The sequence below is a fragment of the Amia ocellicauda genome, chromosome 9, assembly GCF_036373705.1.
Source record: "Amia ocellicauda isolate fAmiCal2 chromosome 9, fAmiCal2.hap1, whole genome shotgun sequence".
Classification (NCBI taxonomy): Eukaryota; Metazoa; Chordata; class Actinopteri; order Amiiformes; family Amiidae; genus Amia; species Amia ocellicauda.
This window is the reverse complement of record NC_089858.1, coordinates 6,704,637-6,723,677: the sequence shown is the minus strand read 5'-3', so window position 1 is coordinate 6,723,677 and position 19,041 is coordinate 6,704,637. Positions and strand designations below refer to the sequence as shown.

General features: G+C 43.7%; 3 protein-coding genes across 18 annotated transcripts; 2 read left to right on the top strand and 1 right to left on the bottom strand.

The window, feature by feature from the left end:
- The first annotated feature begins 957 nt into the window (after positions 1 to 957).
- On the top strand, positions 958 to 5,957 carry rabepk (Rab9 effector protein with kelch motifs). Of its 6 annotated transcripts, none has more exons than XM_066712881.1 (8): positions 958 to 1,031; positions 1,514 to 1,599; positions 2,600 to 2,754; positions 3,248 to 3,400; positions 3,674 to 3,835; positions 3,937 to 4,086; positions 4,295 to 4,444; positions 4,858 to 5,957. In XM_066712881.1, exons 2-8 carry the CDS (start codon positions 1,547 to 1,549, stop codon positions 5,157 to 5,159), a joined length of 1,125 nt encoding a protein of 374 aa, XP_066568978.1. In that variant the 5' UTR covers positions 958 to 1,031; positions 1,514 to 1,546; the 3' UTR covers positions 5,160 to 5,957. The 6 variants fall into 6 exon arrangements, with proteins under 6 accessions (XP_066568978.1, XP_066568980.1, XP_066568979.1 ...); XM_066712883.1 differs by having other exon boundaries at positions 980 to 1,024; XM_066712882.1 differs by having other exon boundaries at positions 1,000 to 1,038.
- hspa5 (heat shock protein 5) lies at positions 5,594 to 10,343 on the bottom strand. Its single transcript, XM_066712876.1, has 9 exons — positions 10,183 to 10,343; positions 9,287 to 9,432; positions 8,787 to 9,018; positions 8,471 to 8,605; positions 8,253 to 8,365; positions 7,650 to 8,040; positions 7,284 to 7,521; positions 6,944 to 7,111; positions 5,594 to 6,731 (listed from the first exon to the last, which is right to left on the bottom strand). Exons 2-9 carry the CDS (start codon positions 9,397 to 9,399, stop codon positions 6,160 to 6,162), a joined length of 1,962 nt encoding a protein of 653 aa, XP_066568973.1. The 5' UTR covers positions 9,400 to 9,432; positions 10,183 to 10,343; the 3' UTR covers positions 5,594 to 6,159.
- A 295-nt stretch (positions 10,344 to 10,638) lies between these two features.
- Positions 10,639 to 18,617, top strand: haus4 (HAUS augmin-like complex, subunit 4). Of its 11 annotated transcripts, none has more exons than XM_066712873.1 (11): positions 14,130 to 14,173; positions 14,426 to 14,486; positions 14,620 to 14,686; positions 14,905 to 15,044; positions 15,211 to 15,342; positions 15,674 to 15,814; positions 15,924 to 16,020; positions 16,677 to 16,822; positions 17,028 to 17,158; positions 17,476 to 17,544; positions 17,889 to 18,617. In XM_066712873.1, exons 3-11 carry the CDS (start codon positions 14,620 to 14,622, stop codon positions 18,070 to 18,072), a joined length of 1,107 nt encoding a protein of 368 aa, XP_066568970.1. In that variant the 5' UTR covers positions 14,130 to 14,173; positions 14,426 to 14,486; the 3' UTR covers positions 18,073 to 18,617. The 11 variants fall into 11 exon arrangements, with proteins under 11 accessions (XP_066568967.1, XP_066568966.1, XP_066568972.1 ...); XM_066712866.1 differs by having other exon boundaries at positions 14,132 to 14,173; positions 14,583 to 14,686; XM_066712870.1 differs by lacking the exons at positions 14,130 to 14,173; positions 14,426 to 14,486 and adding an exon at positions 10,639 to 10,728 and having other exon boundaries at positions 14,583 to 14,686.
- Positions 18,618 to 19,041: the final 424 nt, after the last annotated feature.

Here is a 19,041-nt window from a genome sequence, read left to right as displayed (position 1 = left end):
CTCACGGACTGGACTCTGCAAGGCTGGATGTGGGGCCTCGGGAGTATTACGAGCAACAGAAGGATAAATACTCCAGTTTATGTTTTGGAACTATTTTCAGGTTAAAGAAGAATTTCTATTTGCTTAGATTTTTTTTAAATGTTGCCTTTGGGTTTAATTAGGCAGCACTGAATCAGGAAGAACAAACATAAAGGCAGACATAATTCAAGTCTTAACTATCTTTCCTGAAAGTGCTGGGATTACATTTTCTATTGTGTTTATTGTTTGCCAGGCCTTCACCACCTTGTCATTGGAAACAGCAGTATTTGTATCCACAGCCTGAATGAGCTTTCAAGTTCTATTTGTAATACACTTTACTATTGTAGAATAGCGATTTAAATAGTTAAATTCGCCTTGTTCTGATACATATATAAAATCACTGACATAAGAAGCATTCCAAACGTATGATAGAAAATCCCTTTCCTTTTTGAGGTTTTGATTGCACTTTTATTTGACATTGTTTGGTGCAAGAAGAAATTATTTTAATAAACTAATAAAATAATATATTATGCATTAAGCATACAGAAAATGTAATGTTCCTCAGTCAAAAAGCAGCCACGATCTTTTATAAGGGCCTATAGCATCAGGTTTCAGAAAGCATGTCATGCAATAAACGTTGTACAGCACATTTACAGAAGACACAATAATTACGCACGCTGTACAAATCAAGTATCATATATAAGTTGTTGTTGGCTGCAAAGCGTTTTTAAATAGTGCGAAACAACAGTGCTCGCGTGGTGCAGATTTCCGCAGTTCTGCGCAGATCTGCAGACTCATGCCGATCCCATTCGTGGAGCAGCGCAGACCTGCAGAATCACATCGATCACATTCGTGGAGCCGCGCAGACCTGCGCAGTTCTGCGCAAATGCGTGAGTCGAGCTCCGCGTTTCCGTGTCCATGGTTGCGCAGAACGACTCGTTTGATTGGCTGTAGGGCGCAGGGATCAAAGTTGAAAGTGCACGGCGTGTGGTGGCAACAGAGCAAGGTGACAGGTACCTGGTAAAACATCGACCGTTAGCAGTCGATGTTGTGTGAAAAATATACGTTTGTGATTCTACAAGTAACATAAAAACTGGATGCGATTTATAAAAGTAATCGGATTTGATGTGGCTGTCTAAAACAGTGCGATCTGCAGCTGTCGGACATGCATGTTCGTTGGAGTGAGATGCGATCAACTTGGCAAACTGCACTTTTGTCCAGACACCTGTTTCTGCAGTTATTATACAGATACTCGTTTTGTAGACCGTAAACATTAGAAACCCATAACGTCCTTACTGTAGGATCATGATATGGTTCTACACATGCCGGAATATGCGTCTCCGTGTAAGGTTGAATCTCGACAAACATGATCTTCCCATCAGTATATGTGTCATAATGTTTTTAAACGAATTGATGTTACATTACGAGTGTGAAATGAAATAAACGGGTGCGAGTGGATGTACAGATCATGCAGATCGTGCGCTTTGTCTTGCAGCGCTGCGCTGCATCTGTGTGTCTGCTGACAGCAATGGAGTCACTTCCTGTGCTGGAGCCAGAAGACGAGCCGCAAGGATCAGCCTGGTCAGTGAAGCTCTCACTCTGTTTTTCAGACTTCTCTTTATAGGTAACGGTGTGTGAAATTAATGAATTTAAATGGTGGAAATAATATATGCACTACGAACATGTCTGTATAAACTTGCAGGTTGAAACTAGAATTTACAGTGTCTGAAAATACATGCGTTAGGACGTTTTGCACAATATTGAACATGTATTATTTTGTATAGTAGTATGCAGGTTACTGTCAGTGATAGTGTGTGTGTATTAGTCAGTGTCCGTGTCAGCACTATATAGAGAGTGAATGGAGAGCACAGCTTGGTCAGTATTGCAGCCATGACAGTCGTTGTGCAGTCCATTGCAAAAAGCCAGCTCTGTAGTAGAAGATGAAGTGGAGGATAAACATCACTTGGTCCTATACACAGTTGGTCCTATTCTATATTACCATTAGTAATACAAAGGATAAAATAAAGGCATTTGTGATCATTCCCTTTGTTTTGTTGCAGTTTAATACCAGTAGAAACTGCTGATTATGATACAGAAAACAGGGACAGGAATACCATCATAATTACTGTAAGCAATTGGGCTGTGCCAATCCAGTGCAATAATGCCAATAGAGTCAATTTGACCACCTTCTTTTCAGTGTGGATGAGCAGAGTGAAAGTGGAGCAGAATAGAAAAGAAAAGACAAACAGTTTAATTTAAATGGTTTCTAACGGGAGTGCTTCTCCATGCATCTAACAAGATCAACACAATCAATTGGCGTTTCTTCAGGTTCACACAATATACACTCTAGTAACATTTCATGAAGCTCGCAGTTTATTATAATCTTCCAGTCTATTTACAATGTCAACATCACATTACAGCAATAGAAGAATTTAAATCTCTGCTTTTACTTCTTCATTCAGGCCATAACAGGTTGTCCTGTTAATCTTCACAGCCTCAGGTGGGGTCATGTTATTGCAGTTAAGTGTATCCAATGAAGTTGCTTTAAGGACAGCGGTTTTGTACCCATCTCCTCATATAGGTATGCTCTGGTGCCCACAGGGGGGGGCCCAGGGGTAAGAGTTGGCCACACCTGCTCCTACATCCCTGGCAAAGAGGGGAGCAAAGGGAAGATCTTCATCATTGGGGGAGCCAATCCTAACGGAAGCTTTTCAGATTCATACATCATAGATCTGGGTAAAGTTTTTGAGTAGAAACCCATTACTGGTGATGTTATTCGTTTTTTTATAAATATGTTAGAACATAAGAAAGTTTACAAACAAGAGGAGGCCATTCGCCCCATCGTGCTCGTTTCATGTCCATTAATAACTGAGTGATCCAAGGATCCTATCCAGTCTATACAAATGTTGATTTGTTTTTGTCATTGCATTTGTTCTGCTACTGTATCTTAAAATATAAACATTGGTGTCTGTCTACTCTTCTGCTTGGGGCAGTCTACGAACACCGGCAGGACTACCTAAGTGCTAACAGAAATCGACTGGAGTTGCAATCCAAGTTCAGATGAGACTAATGTACTGGATCCCTGAGAGTCAATCAAGTAGAATGGGAAAATGGGAACTAGACTTAATCCAGACACAGGCTGGCGAGATATGTTCACATAACTTAGTCGTTGTCAGAGCTAAGAAAGGAATCTCTTACTGAGTGGCTGTGATTTGGTTTGATTGAACAGACAGCCATGAATGGGACATCCCGGAGTGGGAAGGCTTGTTGCCAAGGTATGAGCACTGCAGCTTCGTTCCTGAGAGCAGTCCTAACAGCCTGTGGGTGTTCGGAGGTGCTGAGCAAAGTGGAAATCGCAACTGTGTGCAAGTGATACAGCTAGGTAATGATACTTTTATTTCAGACCTGGGGCCAATTACTATGAAGAATACAGCAGCAATATACAGAACCAACTGTAAGACTTGCTTTTGGTTCTTATAAGACCAGGGTGCCAATCAGTATTCAGTGTGAATGGACTTTTTGATTTAATAGTTTTAGCCACTGTCAAACAGATTAAATTAACCCTGCACCTAAAAAATAAGTGCATTGACATGTCTCTGCAGAATAATTGCTTGCTAACACCGCCCGCCTGTTTCGTGTGTGTTCGTGTGTCCAGAGACAGGATCCTGGAGGAGTGTGAAGGTGTGTGGAGTGCCCCCTTCACCTCGGACCTACCACACCTGCTCAGCGTGTATCGGGGACAGACTGTACGTTATCTCGGGGGGGGATCTGGGAGCCGCCCCGGTCGCTGACCCCCAGCTTCACGTCTTTGATGCAGGTTCGTCTGTCTGACATAAACATTCTGCGGATGTGGACTCTGAAGACTAAAAAGCTTTTTTTTTTTAGACCTTAAACCCTTTCACACTCTTCTCTTTGCAGCATCCCTCACATGGTCTCAGCCAGAAACCCAGGGGAAGCCTCCGCCCCCCAGGCATGGCCATGTCATAGTGGCTGTGGGGTCCAAGCTCTTTGTTCACGGTGGCTTATCTGGGGACAGGTTCCACAATGACATGTACTGCATTGACACCAGTAAGTCGGCCGCAGTGGACTTTTGCTCTTGTAGGAGGGTTTTTTTTTTTAAGCACTTGCATCAATATGACAAGAACATGTGGTATTAAGAACTATCCACTCTGTTTCCCTCTAACATTCAACATTAGCTTTTGTTAGTGAGAATCTGGCAGCATATGAGGAACATGAATCTGCAGCTGAGTGTGGATGTTGGCCACCTGTGTTGCAGTGACCATGAAATGGGAGCGGGTGAAGGGGAAAGGAGACGTGCCCCCAGCCTGCGCCGCCCACTCCGCTGTGTCCCGGGGGAAGTGTGTGTACATCTTTGGAGGAATGACGGCTTCTGGTGCCCTTAACTCCATGTACAAATATCACATCGGTAAGATAGATGCAAGGTTTTCCTTAAGATACTGTAAACATCTGTGCCTTTTATCTTGCAAAACTGCTCTACCTGTCAGTAACAATGGACATAAATAAGAAAATGTGGGCTTTGATCAGCTTCTCAGGGGTTGCAGATAACAGAAATGAATGTGTCATTCTTGCTTTCGATCAAGTACAATGAGAAAAATTGAATGGAAGGTCTTTTCTATCAGGGTGGATATGCAATACCTTAATTGTATTCACTAATGTGCAGATTAATTGTATAGTGTTACTCTTGTAATAGTGTATATGTTGACCATAGCGAGTTATAAATGGTGGCCTTGGATAAAGCTGTATACTCAACCTTATAACAGTACAACTCCCACATCACTGCTGGCATACTGGAACAATCTCTCTCTTGATACCGAGTAGACCGTCAGTGCTGGACCCTCATCACATTTGATGGAGCCCTGCCTCCTAAAAGACTGGACCACTCCATGTGTGTTGTTCCCTGGCGCCTGAGGGACGAGAGCACCGTCTCACAGGCAGAACCGGGCAGAACTGCGGACCAGATGGAACCGGTGCAGAGTGGATCTACAGAGCAGCAGCAGCCGCCGCCTGCGGACAGCAGCCATTCCAGCCCACAGGAAATAGCCCATCTTTGCTTTGTATTCGGTGGGATGGACACCGAGGGGGGGATTTACAATGACTGTACTGTGACCGTGCTTAATTAACAGGGAGCTACAAAGCAGGCTTGTTTTCTGTAACATAGTGCCCAATGATGAATCTGGACACATGATTAATCCCCACATTTAATTGTATCCAGGTTGTTGCTGGATTGTTAATCTTTTGAAGAGGTTTTCTGGTAGTATCTCAAGATGAGGGAGAGCTTGATATCTCACCAAGTTTCTTTTGCCAATATTTTCCATTGTATTAAATACAGTATAGCTTCATTATACATAGCTATGTACTTAAATTGTATTGTACAGTTCACGAGTCACAGATCACAAACACCTAGGACAACTGATCGAGCAGAACTCCCCCTTATTATTTAATGTGTGGGATAAGCAAAAAGTTAAGGCATAAGCAGATAGGAAGGATTGTTAAAGAGTGAGAACCTTTCAGTGAGATGTTAACCCCTGGATATGAATATGCACAATACAATGGATAAGAGTCAACCAAGTTTTATTTGGAGACTGAAACACAGGTTGATTTGTACAACTGCATTTGGCCAACAGGAATTAAATAAAAGCCTTATGATGAACACTATGGAAGAGTGGAAGTTGGGAGGTCCCTTGTTCTAACATGCTTGCGATACTAGATTAGGAACCTTACAAATATTTGGGAGGGATGGAAGACCAGACCACACATTAGTATCAAACTTAACATTTATTCAAGGTCTTTTCTTTTAACAGTAGAAATGTCTACATTGCCCAGTATTATCGGATTTCAAATAAATAACTTGAATATTGTGAATGTGTTCAGACCCTTTTCCTCTTCCCCAACCCCTCCCACCCACAGAACAAAATAAATCCTAAGTCAGAAACTGCCAAAGAACAGCAGCAGACAGCCCCATGAGGCTATGACTTTTTAACTCCACTTTGCAGTGAAGACCATGTGACATTCACTCGCTTTCACTTTTAAAAAGTCCTTCCAGGAGTTCCGTTCCCTCACAACAGTTCAAGGAGTCCAATATGTACACCACGCCCACCAGAAGGCAGGCAGGGAACTGCTCTACAACTCATCCTTCTCCGAGGGGTCTTCCTCCTCTCCACCCTCGGGTGGGGGTCCCCCCGCATTGCCATACAGCTTGCTGACAATGGGCTGCACGATCTCCTCCAGCTCCTTCTTCTTGGCCTGGAAGTCCTCGATCTCAGCATCCTGGTGACTCTCCAGCCACTCGATCTTCTCCTCCACAGCCTTCTCGATGGCCTCCTTGTCCTCAGAGGAGAGCTTGCCGCCCAGCTTCTCTTTGTCACCCACCTGGTTCTTCAGGGAGTAGGCGTAGCTCTCCAGCTCGTTGCGGGAGTCAATGCGCTCCTTCAGCTTCTTGTCTTCCTCGGCGAAGCGCTCGGCATCGGTCACCATGCGCTCAATGTCCTCAGGGGTCAGGCGGTTCTGGTCGTTGGTGATGGTGATCTTGTTCTTGTTCCCTGTGCCCTTGTCTTCAGCGGTGACCCTCAGAATACCGTTGACGTCGATCTCAAAGGTGACCTCGATCTGGGGAACACCACGGGGTGCAGGAGGGATGCCAGTCAGGTCAAAGGTGCCCAGGAGATGGTTGTCTTTGGTCAGGGGACGTTCACCTGGGAAGATGCAAAGAAATTTACATGGTCAGGGTGGTCAAAACTTAAGCTTTTACTGCATTTAAGGCAGTTTGGAGGGGAAAAAAAAATAAATAAAAAAAATATAAATATATATATTATATGCTAGCAACAAACCCCATGTGATACAATAGAGTTGTACCCAATAAGCGATTTAAAAGAACCAAGACAAGTCTGAGGGACTGCCAACTCACCTTCATAAACTTTGATTGTGACAGTGGGCTGGTTATCAGAGGCTGTGGAGAAGATCTGAGATTTCTTGGTTGGCACAACAGTGTTCCTGGGAATCAGCTTGGTCATCACACCTCCAACAGTCTCAATGCCAAGGGTCAGAGGGCAGACATCCAGGAGCACCAGGTCACCTGAGAGACAGGTTAAGCATTAACCACCCTGCACTTCAAGCTTACTACACTTTATAGGAGAGTATGTTTGGATCAAAACTCCTGCTAGAGGCTTCCAAAATTAAAGACTTTATGAAATACCTCCTGGTTTTATTACGAGCTTTTCAGGGGGTACACTGGAACATTTACTTACCAGTGTCCTCCTCTCCAGACAGCACACCAGCCTGCACAGCAGCCCCATAAGCCACGGCCTCGTCGGGGTTGATGCCTCGGGAGGGCTCTTTGCCATTGAAGAACTCCTTCACCAACTGCTGGATCTTAGGTATACGAGTGGAGCCGCCGACCAGCACAATCTCATCAATGTCAGGCTTCTTCAGATCAGAATCTTCCAGGACTTTCTGCACTGGCTTCATGGTTGAACGGAAGAGATCCTGTACGAAGAAAAATAAGCAAACCATAAGATGTGTTAATCTCAGTCATCCAAGAAATCAAAGAATGATAATGTCCCAGGTTTTTGGAAATGGACAGTTCATGGCACAGCTTTGTTCCACCTACTTACCATGTTGAGCTCCTCAAACTTGGCCCGGGTCAGGGTTTCAGAGAAGTCCTCTCCCTCAAAGAAGGACTCTATTTCAATCCTGGACTGGTGCTGGGAGGACAGGGCACGCTTGGCCTTCTCCACCTCACGTCTCAGCTTCTGCACGGCACGGTTATCTTTACGCACATCCTTGCCGGTCTTCTTCTTGTAGAGCTTGATGAAGTGCTCCATGACACGCTGGTCAAAGTCCTCTCCGCCCAGGTGAGTGTCTCCGTTGGTGGCCACCACCTCAAAGACCCCGTTGTCAATGGTCAGCAGGGACACATCGAAGGTGCCACCACCCAGATCGAACACCAAGATGTTCTTCTCTCCATCTCTCTTGTCCAGGCCATACGCAATTGCAGCTGCAGTCCTGGAAGCAGAAGCAAAATATTTAAAACTCCAGAACTAGGTCAGGTCAATAAGTAATGGAATCTGTATAATTCAAAACAGTTACACTTTGGAATTATTAAAAAAAAAAAAAAAAAAAAAAAAGCAAGTAACCTTTTCAACATGCTACACGGTCAACATCGAACAAATAGAGCAATTATGCAGTACTGCAGTGTTACAAGCAGGTACACTTACGGCTCATTGATGATCCTCATAACGTTAAGTCCAGCAATTACTCCAGCATCCTTGGTAGCTTGTCGCTGGGCATCGTTGAAGTATGCAGGCACAGTGACCACAGCATGAGTGACCTATGGCAGAGAAGTGAAGGTTAGCTTCAAGCAGTCAATTTCAGGACATTTGAAACTGTCCTAAAGGTCTTTGGTAAGCTATAGAAACCCTGATATTATGCATACCTTCTTGCCCAGGTAGGCCTCAGCAGTTTCCTTCATCTTAGTGAGCACCATGGCAGAGATCTCCTCTGGGGCAAAGGTCTTCATCTGACCACCAATGTCCACCTGGATGTGAGGCTTGCTCTTCTTTTCAATCACCTGAAGAGGGAGACCATACATTAGAATACATGCCTCAGGTGGCAACATTTCAATAAAGCAGGACACTGCAGTGAACGTTTCCTAGAGGATGCTTTAAAAGAAAGTTCTACAAGTTCCAAAGACATTAGAACATTTTAGACTGACATCCTTAAAGCAGATGATCAAATCTGTCCAAAAGTACCTTGAAGGGAAAGTACTTGATGTCCTGCTGAACAGAAGGATCAGTCCAGGTACGCCCGATCAGACGCTTGGCATCGAAGACCGTGTTCTCAGGGTTGGAGGTCAGCTGGTTCTTGGCGGCGTCACCAATCAGACGCTCTCCCTCAGCGGTGAAGGCCACATAGGAGGGAGTGATTCGGTTACCCTGGTCATTGGCAATGATTTCCACACGGCCATTCTTGAAGACCCCAACACTGCAAAGCACAAGTGACAACATACAATGGTTACATTACATGCTCTGGTCCTACAGTAAAGCTCAACAGATCAAAATCTCCCGAGTAATTATGCATAACTACACCCCTAAGTTACTTCTATTAGGTGCACAATTTACAGATTTAACACCACTACTTAAAGTTACAGGGAACAAATATTTAAGGAGGAATTTGAAGAGCAAAGTGCAGCCTAGGCAGATGTTAGTCATCCACTCTTCAAACAAGATGCTGTGCAACAGCTTAGACTTACCAGGAGTAAGTGGTGCCCAAGTCAATACCAACGACAGTGCCCACACTCTCCTTCTTGTCGTCCTCGTCAGCAAACACGCTGGCGACGACCAGCAGAGCCACGAAGAGCTTCATTTTCAGTGTCGTTCGTTCACAATAGCGCTAATCCTGTAAAAGCGGAGAAAAATAATTTAAAATGCAACTCGCCTCTTCCAATAAAATCCGGCAAAAATCACCACATTATAACCACGGTTTCATTACACTAGGCCCGTCTCTAAGGGGCTCAACGTGCTTCACAAGCCGAAAGCGGAAAGACTTCCGCGGAGGCCTTTGATCTTCGATTCTCGGGCAGAGGCAGCTCGGTGTGGGGACGGCGGGTGGAGCTCAGACGCCTGCCGTCGATAATACGACTAAAGGTGTAGCTGAAGCGAGAGGCACGGTTAAAAGAGCGCCACGCCTGCAAATCCAACACCAGCCCTGAATCATACCGATCACAGCAATGCACCCAGGAAAACCGCATGCAAAATGGAAGCGACGCAGCAGATGCACGAAAACGTCTCGTCACGGTTTTGTGATCCTCTCCATCAGACCGCAAACCCGACACTAAACCAGGAAGCAGCACGACTCGGAGCAATTAAGCCTCCTTAATTAAGAACTACATTCACAAGATGGATACCATTCGAGAATGCATCAATGAAAAGAGAGATCATGAAATGGGGTCTTCAATGTACCATTAGATTTACCATCAACCGGTTCTAGGTTTATCATCTTCCAGTAGCTTTTCCTGGTTTCACTCGTAACGGCGTATGACTCGGGCGAATTCATTTTACCCCACATGCAGTTCCGGAGATATAAAGCGCATAAAACCGCTCACTGTATTTTATTAATCTTTCGGATGTAACATGAAATCGCACGTACCTGAATGCACAAAAACCCTTATTCGTCGGGAACTCGGCCAACGCTTATTGCTCTACAGTTTTCCGCTTGTCTCGTCTTTCAGCCTCTGTTCGTGTGTTACTATGATGCCTAGCTGTGCGCTGCTCTGTCTATATAAACCTTCACCGCTTCCCCGTCGTGGAGCCCAGCCATTGGTCGGCCAGCAGCTCGTTGGAGGCAGCTGATTGGCTACAAGTGGCATGCTGGCTGCTCCCGATTCGAACACGTACTGGTCATGCTGACGTAGGTCACAGTGCGCCTCCTGTGAACGGTGATTGGTCGGTCGCAAAGGCGTCGCGGCCCAATCGCTTGCGTGCCGGTGTCCTGGAGTCGAATGTGATTGGCTGTGCAAGACGTCGGTCTTCAATGACACGTTCCGTCCTGTTTTTTGTTCGTGTTTCTGGCAGTTCTGGAAGTTTCAGAATGAAAGCCTAGAATACCAATGTGTCCGTAGGCCTGAAGCACGAAGAATACAAAGTGACATTGTCTAGAGCCTCCTCTGCTAACCATTGCATACCCACACGGCCAGTATGTGTTGAATACTATACCCGCACGGTGACTGGGATCTGATATGGACACTCGAGGTGTGAATAGGTTGATGTCTTTTAAACGACACCTTACACGATTGGAAATGCTTTTTATTTTATTATCTGTTTTTTTATGAACAGTGGTTGGTGTTTTTGCTGTAAGTCTTGACGAGAAAGCAGCTCTAGTTGTGAAGCGGCGTTAGTGATGTGGGAAGCCACATGTGCGGGAATATGGGAAATAATCAACATTTATGGGTTTTGTTCCGTAAATCATAGAAAATAAGCTATTTATTTATTCATAAATTCATTCCAATATTAAGCAATTCTTTAAATTCGAAATTCATTCATTAGACTGGTTGTATACTTTTCCATGTATCACTTGGTTTCCTAAAGCAAGAAATGTCCATAAGGGTTTCAAGGCCTCTCCTCAACTTTATGAACTCATTACATGTAATCCACTGACGTTTCAAGTTTCCTTCCAAACGGCAGTTTTCTTGAAAATTAAATCAACATGTCATGTTTGATTCCAACAATTGCTTCAAACTATTATTCTATATCATACTATTGTAAGTGCATCAACTCTCAAGCCATGGGTGGTTAACGGGAAAACCTAGATCATGTTTTTATTCATATATATTTAATTTATACAATAATATTATTATAGTATAACGACAGAGAGAGGACGCAAGTGAAGTAGCACTGTGTCAATCTGACGGTCCAGTAGATAGGACCCAGTTATTGCATCACATATGTATTTCCTGTTGCTTTGTATATATATATATATATATATATGTATGGCAGTGTAATCCCGTGATTGAATCCTTGTCAACTAGATTAATTGAAACATGTAATCAGTGGTGCAATTGCATAGCACACTATGTGCTGTTCAATGAGTAATAGCGCTAGTAATACGTGTCTTCTGCGGACTGATGGCAGCTCAGAGATGAATAATCACATCACACTAACGACATACCGTGCAATTCTAATGTCACCAACCTCGGGGGATAAATCGCACAGGGCGGCGTGCCTGTGTAAATCAGAGCAGGACATTTCTGTTGAGAAAGAGGGCATTTAAAACGGCAAGCAAAAAAACAACAGCCACACAAGTATGTAAACATATATTCTGATCTTTGCACGTAATGTGCGTTTGTCGTTTTTGTCACAGTGGGGATGTATATGCTGATATTATAAGGAATCCCCCGCATAGCACAGACACACAGTCCCATTACATAGTTCATGCTGGTATCCGGTTTAAAGATTGTGCACGTTTTGAATGAAACGGCTTTCTAATTGTCATGTTTAATTGCGGTTTCCGCTGCGCAACACCCAGGGGAGGCTCGGAGAAAGTGCTTCATTTTCACTCGTCCGTGCACGCAGATTTGGAGATATATAGGTGCATTAACGACATATTATAAAGAGAGAAAGTGCCTATGCCGTGTTTAAGACATGCCACTCCATTCTGCCCTTGCTGTTTGCCTTTTTACCAGGGCGATTCTAGGATTTTGAAAATGGGGGGCATAAGGGGGCCATGATTTTTACAGAGGGGCCGACGTGTGCTAGGGGGTCCGGGGACATGCTCCCCGGGCAGATTTGGCAAAATGGCTTTTAAAATCTCAGTTTGTAAGCTAAGATTGAAGCAAATTACAAGGGAAAACTGGGCAATTAATTGAAATCCAGCAGAAATGTACCACCATATTTGCCACAATTTGCTAGTGACGAAATTATTTTAAAATTGGCATGAACACAATAGACAACAGCGACACTGTATTGCCATCTACGACAGACAATATAGACACCTGCCTCCCCCCCAAAAGCGCTTCAATACAGACACATCCCCGAGCATTTGTTCAGTACAAGATGAACAGTATTAGTGAATAAAATAGGGTCCCTTAATATGCAAAAATAAACAAAAAAAATGTCTGATTGGACAGGATGGGTACACAACACCCCACAATCACTGGAATGCATCTTTATCACTGGACATTAAGAAGCCCATTAGCTAAACTTACTGCTCCACTGACAATGAGTTGAAATAAATAGAGCCAGCTAGGGTTACCAACTCGGGGGGGCAATCAGATTTCAGCAGGGGCCAGTGCCCCCCCCGGCTCCGCCCCTGCTTTTTACATTTCCAATATTTCCTAATGGCTGTGTGACATGGAAGTGCCCTTGTGTTACAATGTACGAGCAGCTTTGCTCAGAGCACTGCCCTGCATCACTGACCACTCAGCTGATCCCATGTCGTTGAAAGTGCTGAGTGCTCAGCAGCGCCCCTGCTGGCATGAATACTATACTGCCAACAACACTGCTCACCGTGTGATTTCAACTCTACAGCTGGTACACTGCTCAAATGTATTGGTTTAAACATTTATTGTTGATTTATGTATTATGTTCTCTGTTTTATTTTTAACTTGGGCATGGATAGTCCTACATATTAAATTGCAGGGACAGGATTTCACTGTAATGACAGCTCCTAAACAGAACTATCTCAGTGTTGTGAAATAACACCTGTACTAGACTCTGGCCCTGTGGCTACATTTAATAAATAGTATGTGATTAAACGAAATCTCCATAGCTTGTCATTTTAGATTTTGTCTTTTAAACCTTTTAAATGACCTTTTGCAATTATAAATATGACAATACTATTGGCATTGCGATCCCCTATATTGATATATACAAATACAATCTACGTTTCAAATTCAAAGCCAGATCCTGGTTATTCCTCTATCGTGAAGACATGTATTGAACTGCATATGTTATGTGGCAGTGATATAAAAACAGTAAATATTATTTTTAATTATGAAACTTACTGGGACTGGGACCGAAACCCATTTTATCTAAAATAAAATGTGAATGGGCGAAGCGTAACAATGTAACAATGTCTGCTCTTCAAAAAAGGCGTGTAGAGGAGAGGGCGGGACAGCGACCTTTGATGACGCAAATAAAGTGCATCTAGTTGTAACCATCTAATTTTTAGGGGTGTCCGAATGCTTTTAAATACCAAACAGCAACAGAAGTTACATATAAATATAAAATATACAAAATCGCCAAAGAAAAACAAGCAATATAAAATAATCACAGTTGTAAAATCAAATGAAATGTTGTCATTTACACAGTACGGAACCCCCTGTATCAACTGTTAGAAAAGTCTTGCTGCGCAGGTTAGTATCGGGTAAGTCCACATCTATTCCACGCGTAGGGGAAGACTACAGACTACAGGTAATTTTCTAGCAAAAGCAGTTTCGAAATTATAATACTTTGTTAAAGAATATGTGGACTAAGATATATAGTCCATAATATATTCCACTAATATATAGTTAAGCACATTTAAATGTAATTTATACCGTACTCGTATTACCCAGTTGTACCCACTACTGCGCTGCCGGTGGTACAGTCTATTTTGAGTGTTGACGAGCGGGCTGTTTGCTGGGGTCGGTGCTGGCCTGCCTGTGCGTTATATTGTTTTTATATTAGTTTCAGTTCAGTTTTCGGTGTTACAGCAAATATACATTTCATAGGCCCAAGTGTGAGTGTCTGTTAAGATAGAGATATTGTAACACGTATTGTAAGGAAAAACGTTATGTTAATCTATTTGCAAAATACGCATGATCAACCGGTGATGTTTAATAAACTAGTAACTGCGCGATTTTAAACGCATTATTGAAAGCATGAAGCGATATTCATTTGTATATTTTCTACAGCATACTTAAGAAGTCAGGCAATTGCGGAAAAAACACGAACTGTATCCTTGTTGGGCTTTAGGTTAGTATAATGCTATTATTGGTTCTAGCATCTTATGGGTTTCTTTGAATTTGAATTGACTTGTTTTTTTTTTCCGTGTTTCTTTTTGGTCTACAGGATATTTTTATATTTGTGTGCGTGTCTGTGTGTCTAGATGTCCGTGTGTCCTGACCCCGCATCGGTTCCTCTGCTGGCCAAGGGAGAGAGTCTGCATCAGCGAGGCGAGTCTGCGCAGTCAGTCTTTATCCCCGGGCTCTGGTTGACAGTGAGACAGATGACAGTAGGCGGCTGCACATGCGCAGAAAGCTTGGGCACCACTGATCTAGTGCACGCTGCCAAAGCGATAGAGCGCAGTCAGTGGGACAAGGTTGAACTGGGGCATTATTCCCCTCTGACTCCCGATGTTCTCATTGTTTTTCTCGCACTCTCTGTCCTGCAGTGCTGGCAGCCTTCCCTCTCTGTCCAGTGACCGAGGAGGACCTGTCTCAGAACCCCCACTTCTGCAGGCTGCTGTCCGCGCTCTCACAGCACATAGACGACACCGGACTGACCGTCGCGCTGAAGAATGAGCTGGAGAAGGTAACCATCTGCAGGGCCAGGTCCGTCACAAACCCACATAATACGTCTTGCACTAAAAGATTGTTTCAAGAGTAGGTGCTTATGTACGTTGACATACCCCCGAGGTTGGGATGTGCTAAATCTCTTGGGGGATGCCCAGGATCGATGGTTTGGTTTATTTTTGCAGGCAGAGCGGGAGCTGCAGTTACAGAAGCTGGGCTGGCTGAGGTCTGAGAGTCTGTACCGACTATTGCAGGAGATGATCCAGGAGCACCACGTCACGAAACATCACTCCCAGCCCCTGCAAGAGGACAGCGAGGTACATAGGGCTCAGCGTGATAGGATACCTGGAGTGGATCGCTGAAGAGTATGGTGCTGAGATCAGTTTTCAAGCCATGAGTTTTAATAGCCACCCTCTTTACTTTTCAACAACACTGGTATAGAAAGTTGGTAAGATTAGTTGGTAATGTCAGTGAAGAAGATGCGACATTGCGTTACAGCTGTCTGAAGTATGTTTTAATGGTTCATGGATAAAGCAGTGCTGTTTGAGGGTCAGGTGCTGTGAAGGCTCAGTGGGTTGGGTTTTGGATTCCATGCGCAGATGCAGAAAGGATGACACTCGCTGTCTGTCTGTCTGTCTGTCTCTGCAGTTCTATGAGACTCTGGAGCAGTGTCTGCTGGTGGCCCAGTGTGCGAGGATGCTGGATCCCAGTCCAACCACAACGCAGGTCCAAGCACAGCTAATGGGACTCACCCCAAAGCATGTACTGGATCTCATGCCACCAGAGCTGGTCAGCGCCCTGGACATGCAGTCACACATGAATGAACAGATTCCATACGCACAAAAACAAATGAGTGTTTCGGGACCAGAATCATATGTTTTTGTGTGTTTTCTCTCAGGACGTGAAGCGAATGAAGCAGCGGCTGGTGCGAAAGCTGGAAGAGAAGCTACAGAAGAAGTGCTTCACTCTTCTCACTTACTACCAGCCAGACTGGGGTAAGAGCACAGCTGACTGTAATGCCATGTCATCTCTGAGTGTCTAGTGCGGTTAAAATCACTCTTTTGACCGGATTGTAATGATTGTGCTATAGGTTTGGTGATGTTGCCGCATCTGCGCAAAAGATTGTGATTTAAAAGAGAACATTCGACACTTTTTACATTATCTTCAGTTGTAGTTGAAAGTATGTACACCCTTAATTATATGCAAAGTATTTCAGTGACTCACTTTGTGTAATAAACAAGATTATACTATACTTATTTATCAGGGCACACTCTTTCAACCTAGAATCAAAATACAAAGATTCCAGTCGATTGAACTGAATTGGGATGGAAAGTGTGTAGACTTTTGACTGCCACTTCATTGATTTCTATTGTTCTACATCTATAGCCTGCTTTTCCTTCCACATCTCAAAGACATGCTGCCAGGGTGACTGGCTACTCCCACGTCGTTGTGTTACTGTGGTGTGTGTGGGTTAGTGCCCTGCAGTTGATAGGTCAGGACAATGGTCTGGGCTAGGCCCTGTGTTTGCCAGGTTGGGCTCTGGCACGCCATAGCCCAGTACTAGATGAAGTGGCTGTTAAAAATGGATGGATGGATATCTTTGGTGGTTTGGTTCATTCTCCTCTGTGCACTTGCTTGTTTTGTGCACCAGAGGACGAGCCGGAGGGGCTGAAGACTCTTAAGCTGTCCCGGTTGCCAGAGATGCTGGAGAATGAGCGCAAGAGGCTGGAGAGCCAGAGAGAGAGAGGCAGGGAGCGCGCGGTGATGCTGCAGCGCCAGGCTCACGGCTACCTGACTGTGAGTGTAGAGTCGCCATTCCCCGTCTCTCAGAACAGCGTGTGTGTGGCAAATCAACACCAATCCCTCTGCTGCCACAGAGATGCCTCATAATTAGAAGTTTCAGGATGTTTAAGGAGAGCATTCTTAATCTTAACTTTCACCCGTCTCTCTCTTCTAAAGTATGCTCTCCTTCTTTTGTGTGTTTGTGATTCTTTGTCCACAGGAACTGCTGGGTTGCATGCAGATCCTGCAGTCGCTCATCCTGGATCACCGGCTGAAAGCTCAGAACGAGTTGGACCGCAAGAAGACGGAGTACATGGAGGCCAAGTGTCAGATCATCATCCCGAAGATTAGGTTAGAAGACCTCTCGGGGAATGTCTTCTTATCTGTGCCAAGAAGAATCTGCTGCGCCGTTTATTAAATATGACTATGCATTTATGTCAGGACTTTGCCTAATCCAAGCGATGGGTTTCCTTTCGTACGGGTAAAATGTCTGCACTGGCAAAACGGACCACCTGGAAAAAGAAAATGCAGCAAATGGATAATTTGTTTGAGTAGTCTTATTCCTCATTGGACATGGCTCTTTATGTGGTGTACAATATGTGGTGATCTTGTATAGGTTAGGATTTCCTCACTGATGTAGGCTGATCTTTGGTTCTTGCTCCTTGCAGATTGGAGATGTTGCAGGTCCAGCTGGATACCTATACACCTCAGAAAATAGCTGTGCACCGTAAAATCAGGTGGGCCAGTAATGAAAATGTGTTAATCAATATGACTACGTGGACTTGGCACTGGTGTGGGAAACAAAACCTCAGTAGAACACAAACACGGAGTGGTGCAGAATTTATGTGAAATAGAACTGTAGTGATTTAATGAGTTAAAGGATTTAAATGTTCACTTCAGCTGGTGCTGGACTCCTACACTGCCCTGTGTGGTCCCATCTCATTAGTTTTGAGAAGTCCTTTTCCAGTCTGGAAAATAAGGATCCTGCATCCAGCAAAAGAAAAAGCCAAGAAATAACAAGTGCCGATGCTCGAGAAAGTGCTTTTGCTAATGAATATTTCATTTGGTCTGTGTATGTCAGGGACGCTCTGAAATCGGAACTGCAGCGAGAGGAAGCGGAGAAACAGTCCGCTGAGAGAATGCTGTCCTCCTTTGAGATCCTGGGGCAGGACTTTGAAGTGCTGGTGAAGGAGTACGCCCAGCTGCGCCAGGAGATCGACAATAAGAAGTGGGCTTTGCACGAGTTCTCCCAGCACAACCACTGAGCCGGGCGCCACACCCATCCTCCCCCACCATGGCCCAGTCCTCTGCACTAGGTGCTGAACGGGAACAGCGAATCCAGTTCTACACCTCTGGGGGTCTCTCTTCAAATGCACTAAAACATGAATGAAGTACTACACAGATTGTCATAATTCTGCTGCCTTGTTGAGCAAAAGGACACGCTGGAGAATTCTGGTTTGGATTGACAGGCAAAGAGAGAATTATCTTGTCCTCTTGTTTATTGGCAAAGCCCCATTCTTTCATTCTAGAAGTCAGAATTCAATTTAAAAATGGAAAACGGGACAAATAATGAACATGACATTTGACCCAGTTTCCTCTTCCTAAGACTGTAAGAGTGTTATTCCTTTGGGACAAGACTACTGAATTATAATTCCACAGTTTTCCTCGTAATATTTGAAATGAAATCATAATTTTGAAGATTGTGTGGTAATCGGTGAGAGAGAAGCTGTTACTCCATGTTAATTTTAAAATATTTGATATAAGATATTTTTTTTTTTTACGACAATAAAACTTAGAACTTGTGTATCTACATGTATTTTTGTGTTTGTTTTATGTGCTCTGATCTCCACATTTGGTAACAGTTATTTATTTTTTTACTTTTATATTTTACTCTGGAATAATACAATATTGCATCTAGTCCATCATCAGACAAAAACGTTTTTATACTTTTACAAAGTTTTCATTGTCATTAAGGAACGACGAGAGAGGAAGCCAAATGACTAGTCTATTAACCTTCTGTCAGTTTTGAGGTGATCTATAATCTAATAACATAGATGTTTATTTGGTAGGAAAATATAGTTGTGTGTTCACTAAAACTACAAAACAAACCACTATTTAATCAGTTTATTAAAACTAATGTATATTCTAAAACAATATCTTGAAATAAAGCAAACTACTTGGGTCAATATGAATACTGTGTTCATCATTTTTCAGTCTACAACACTGATCTTAAC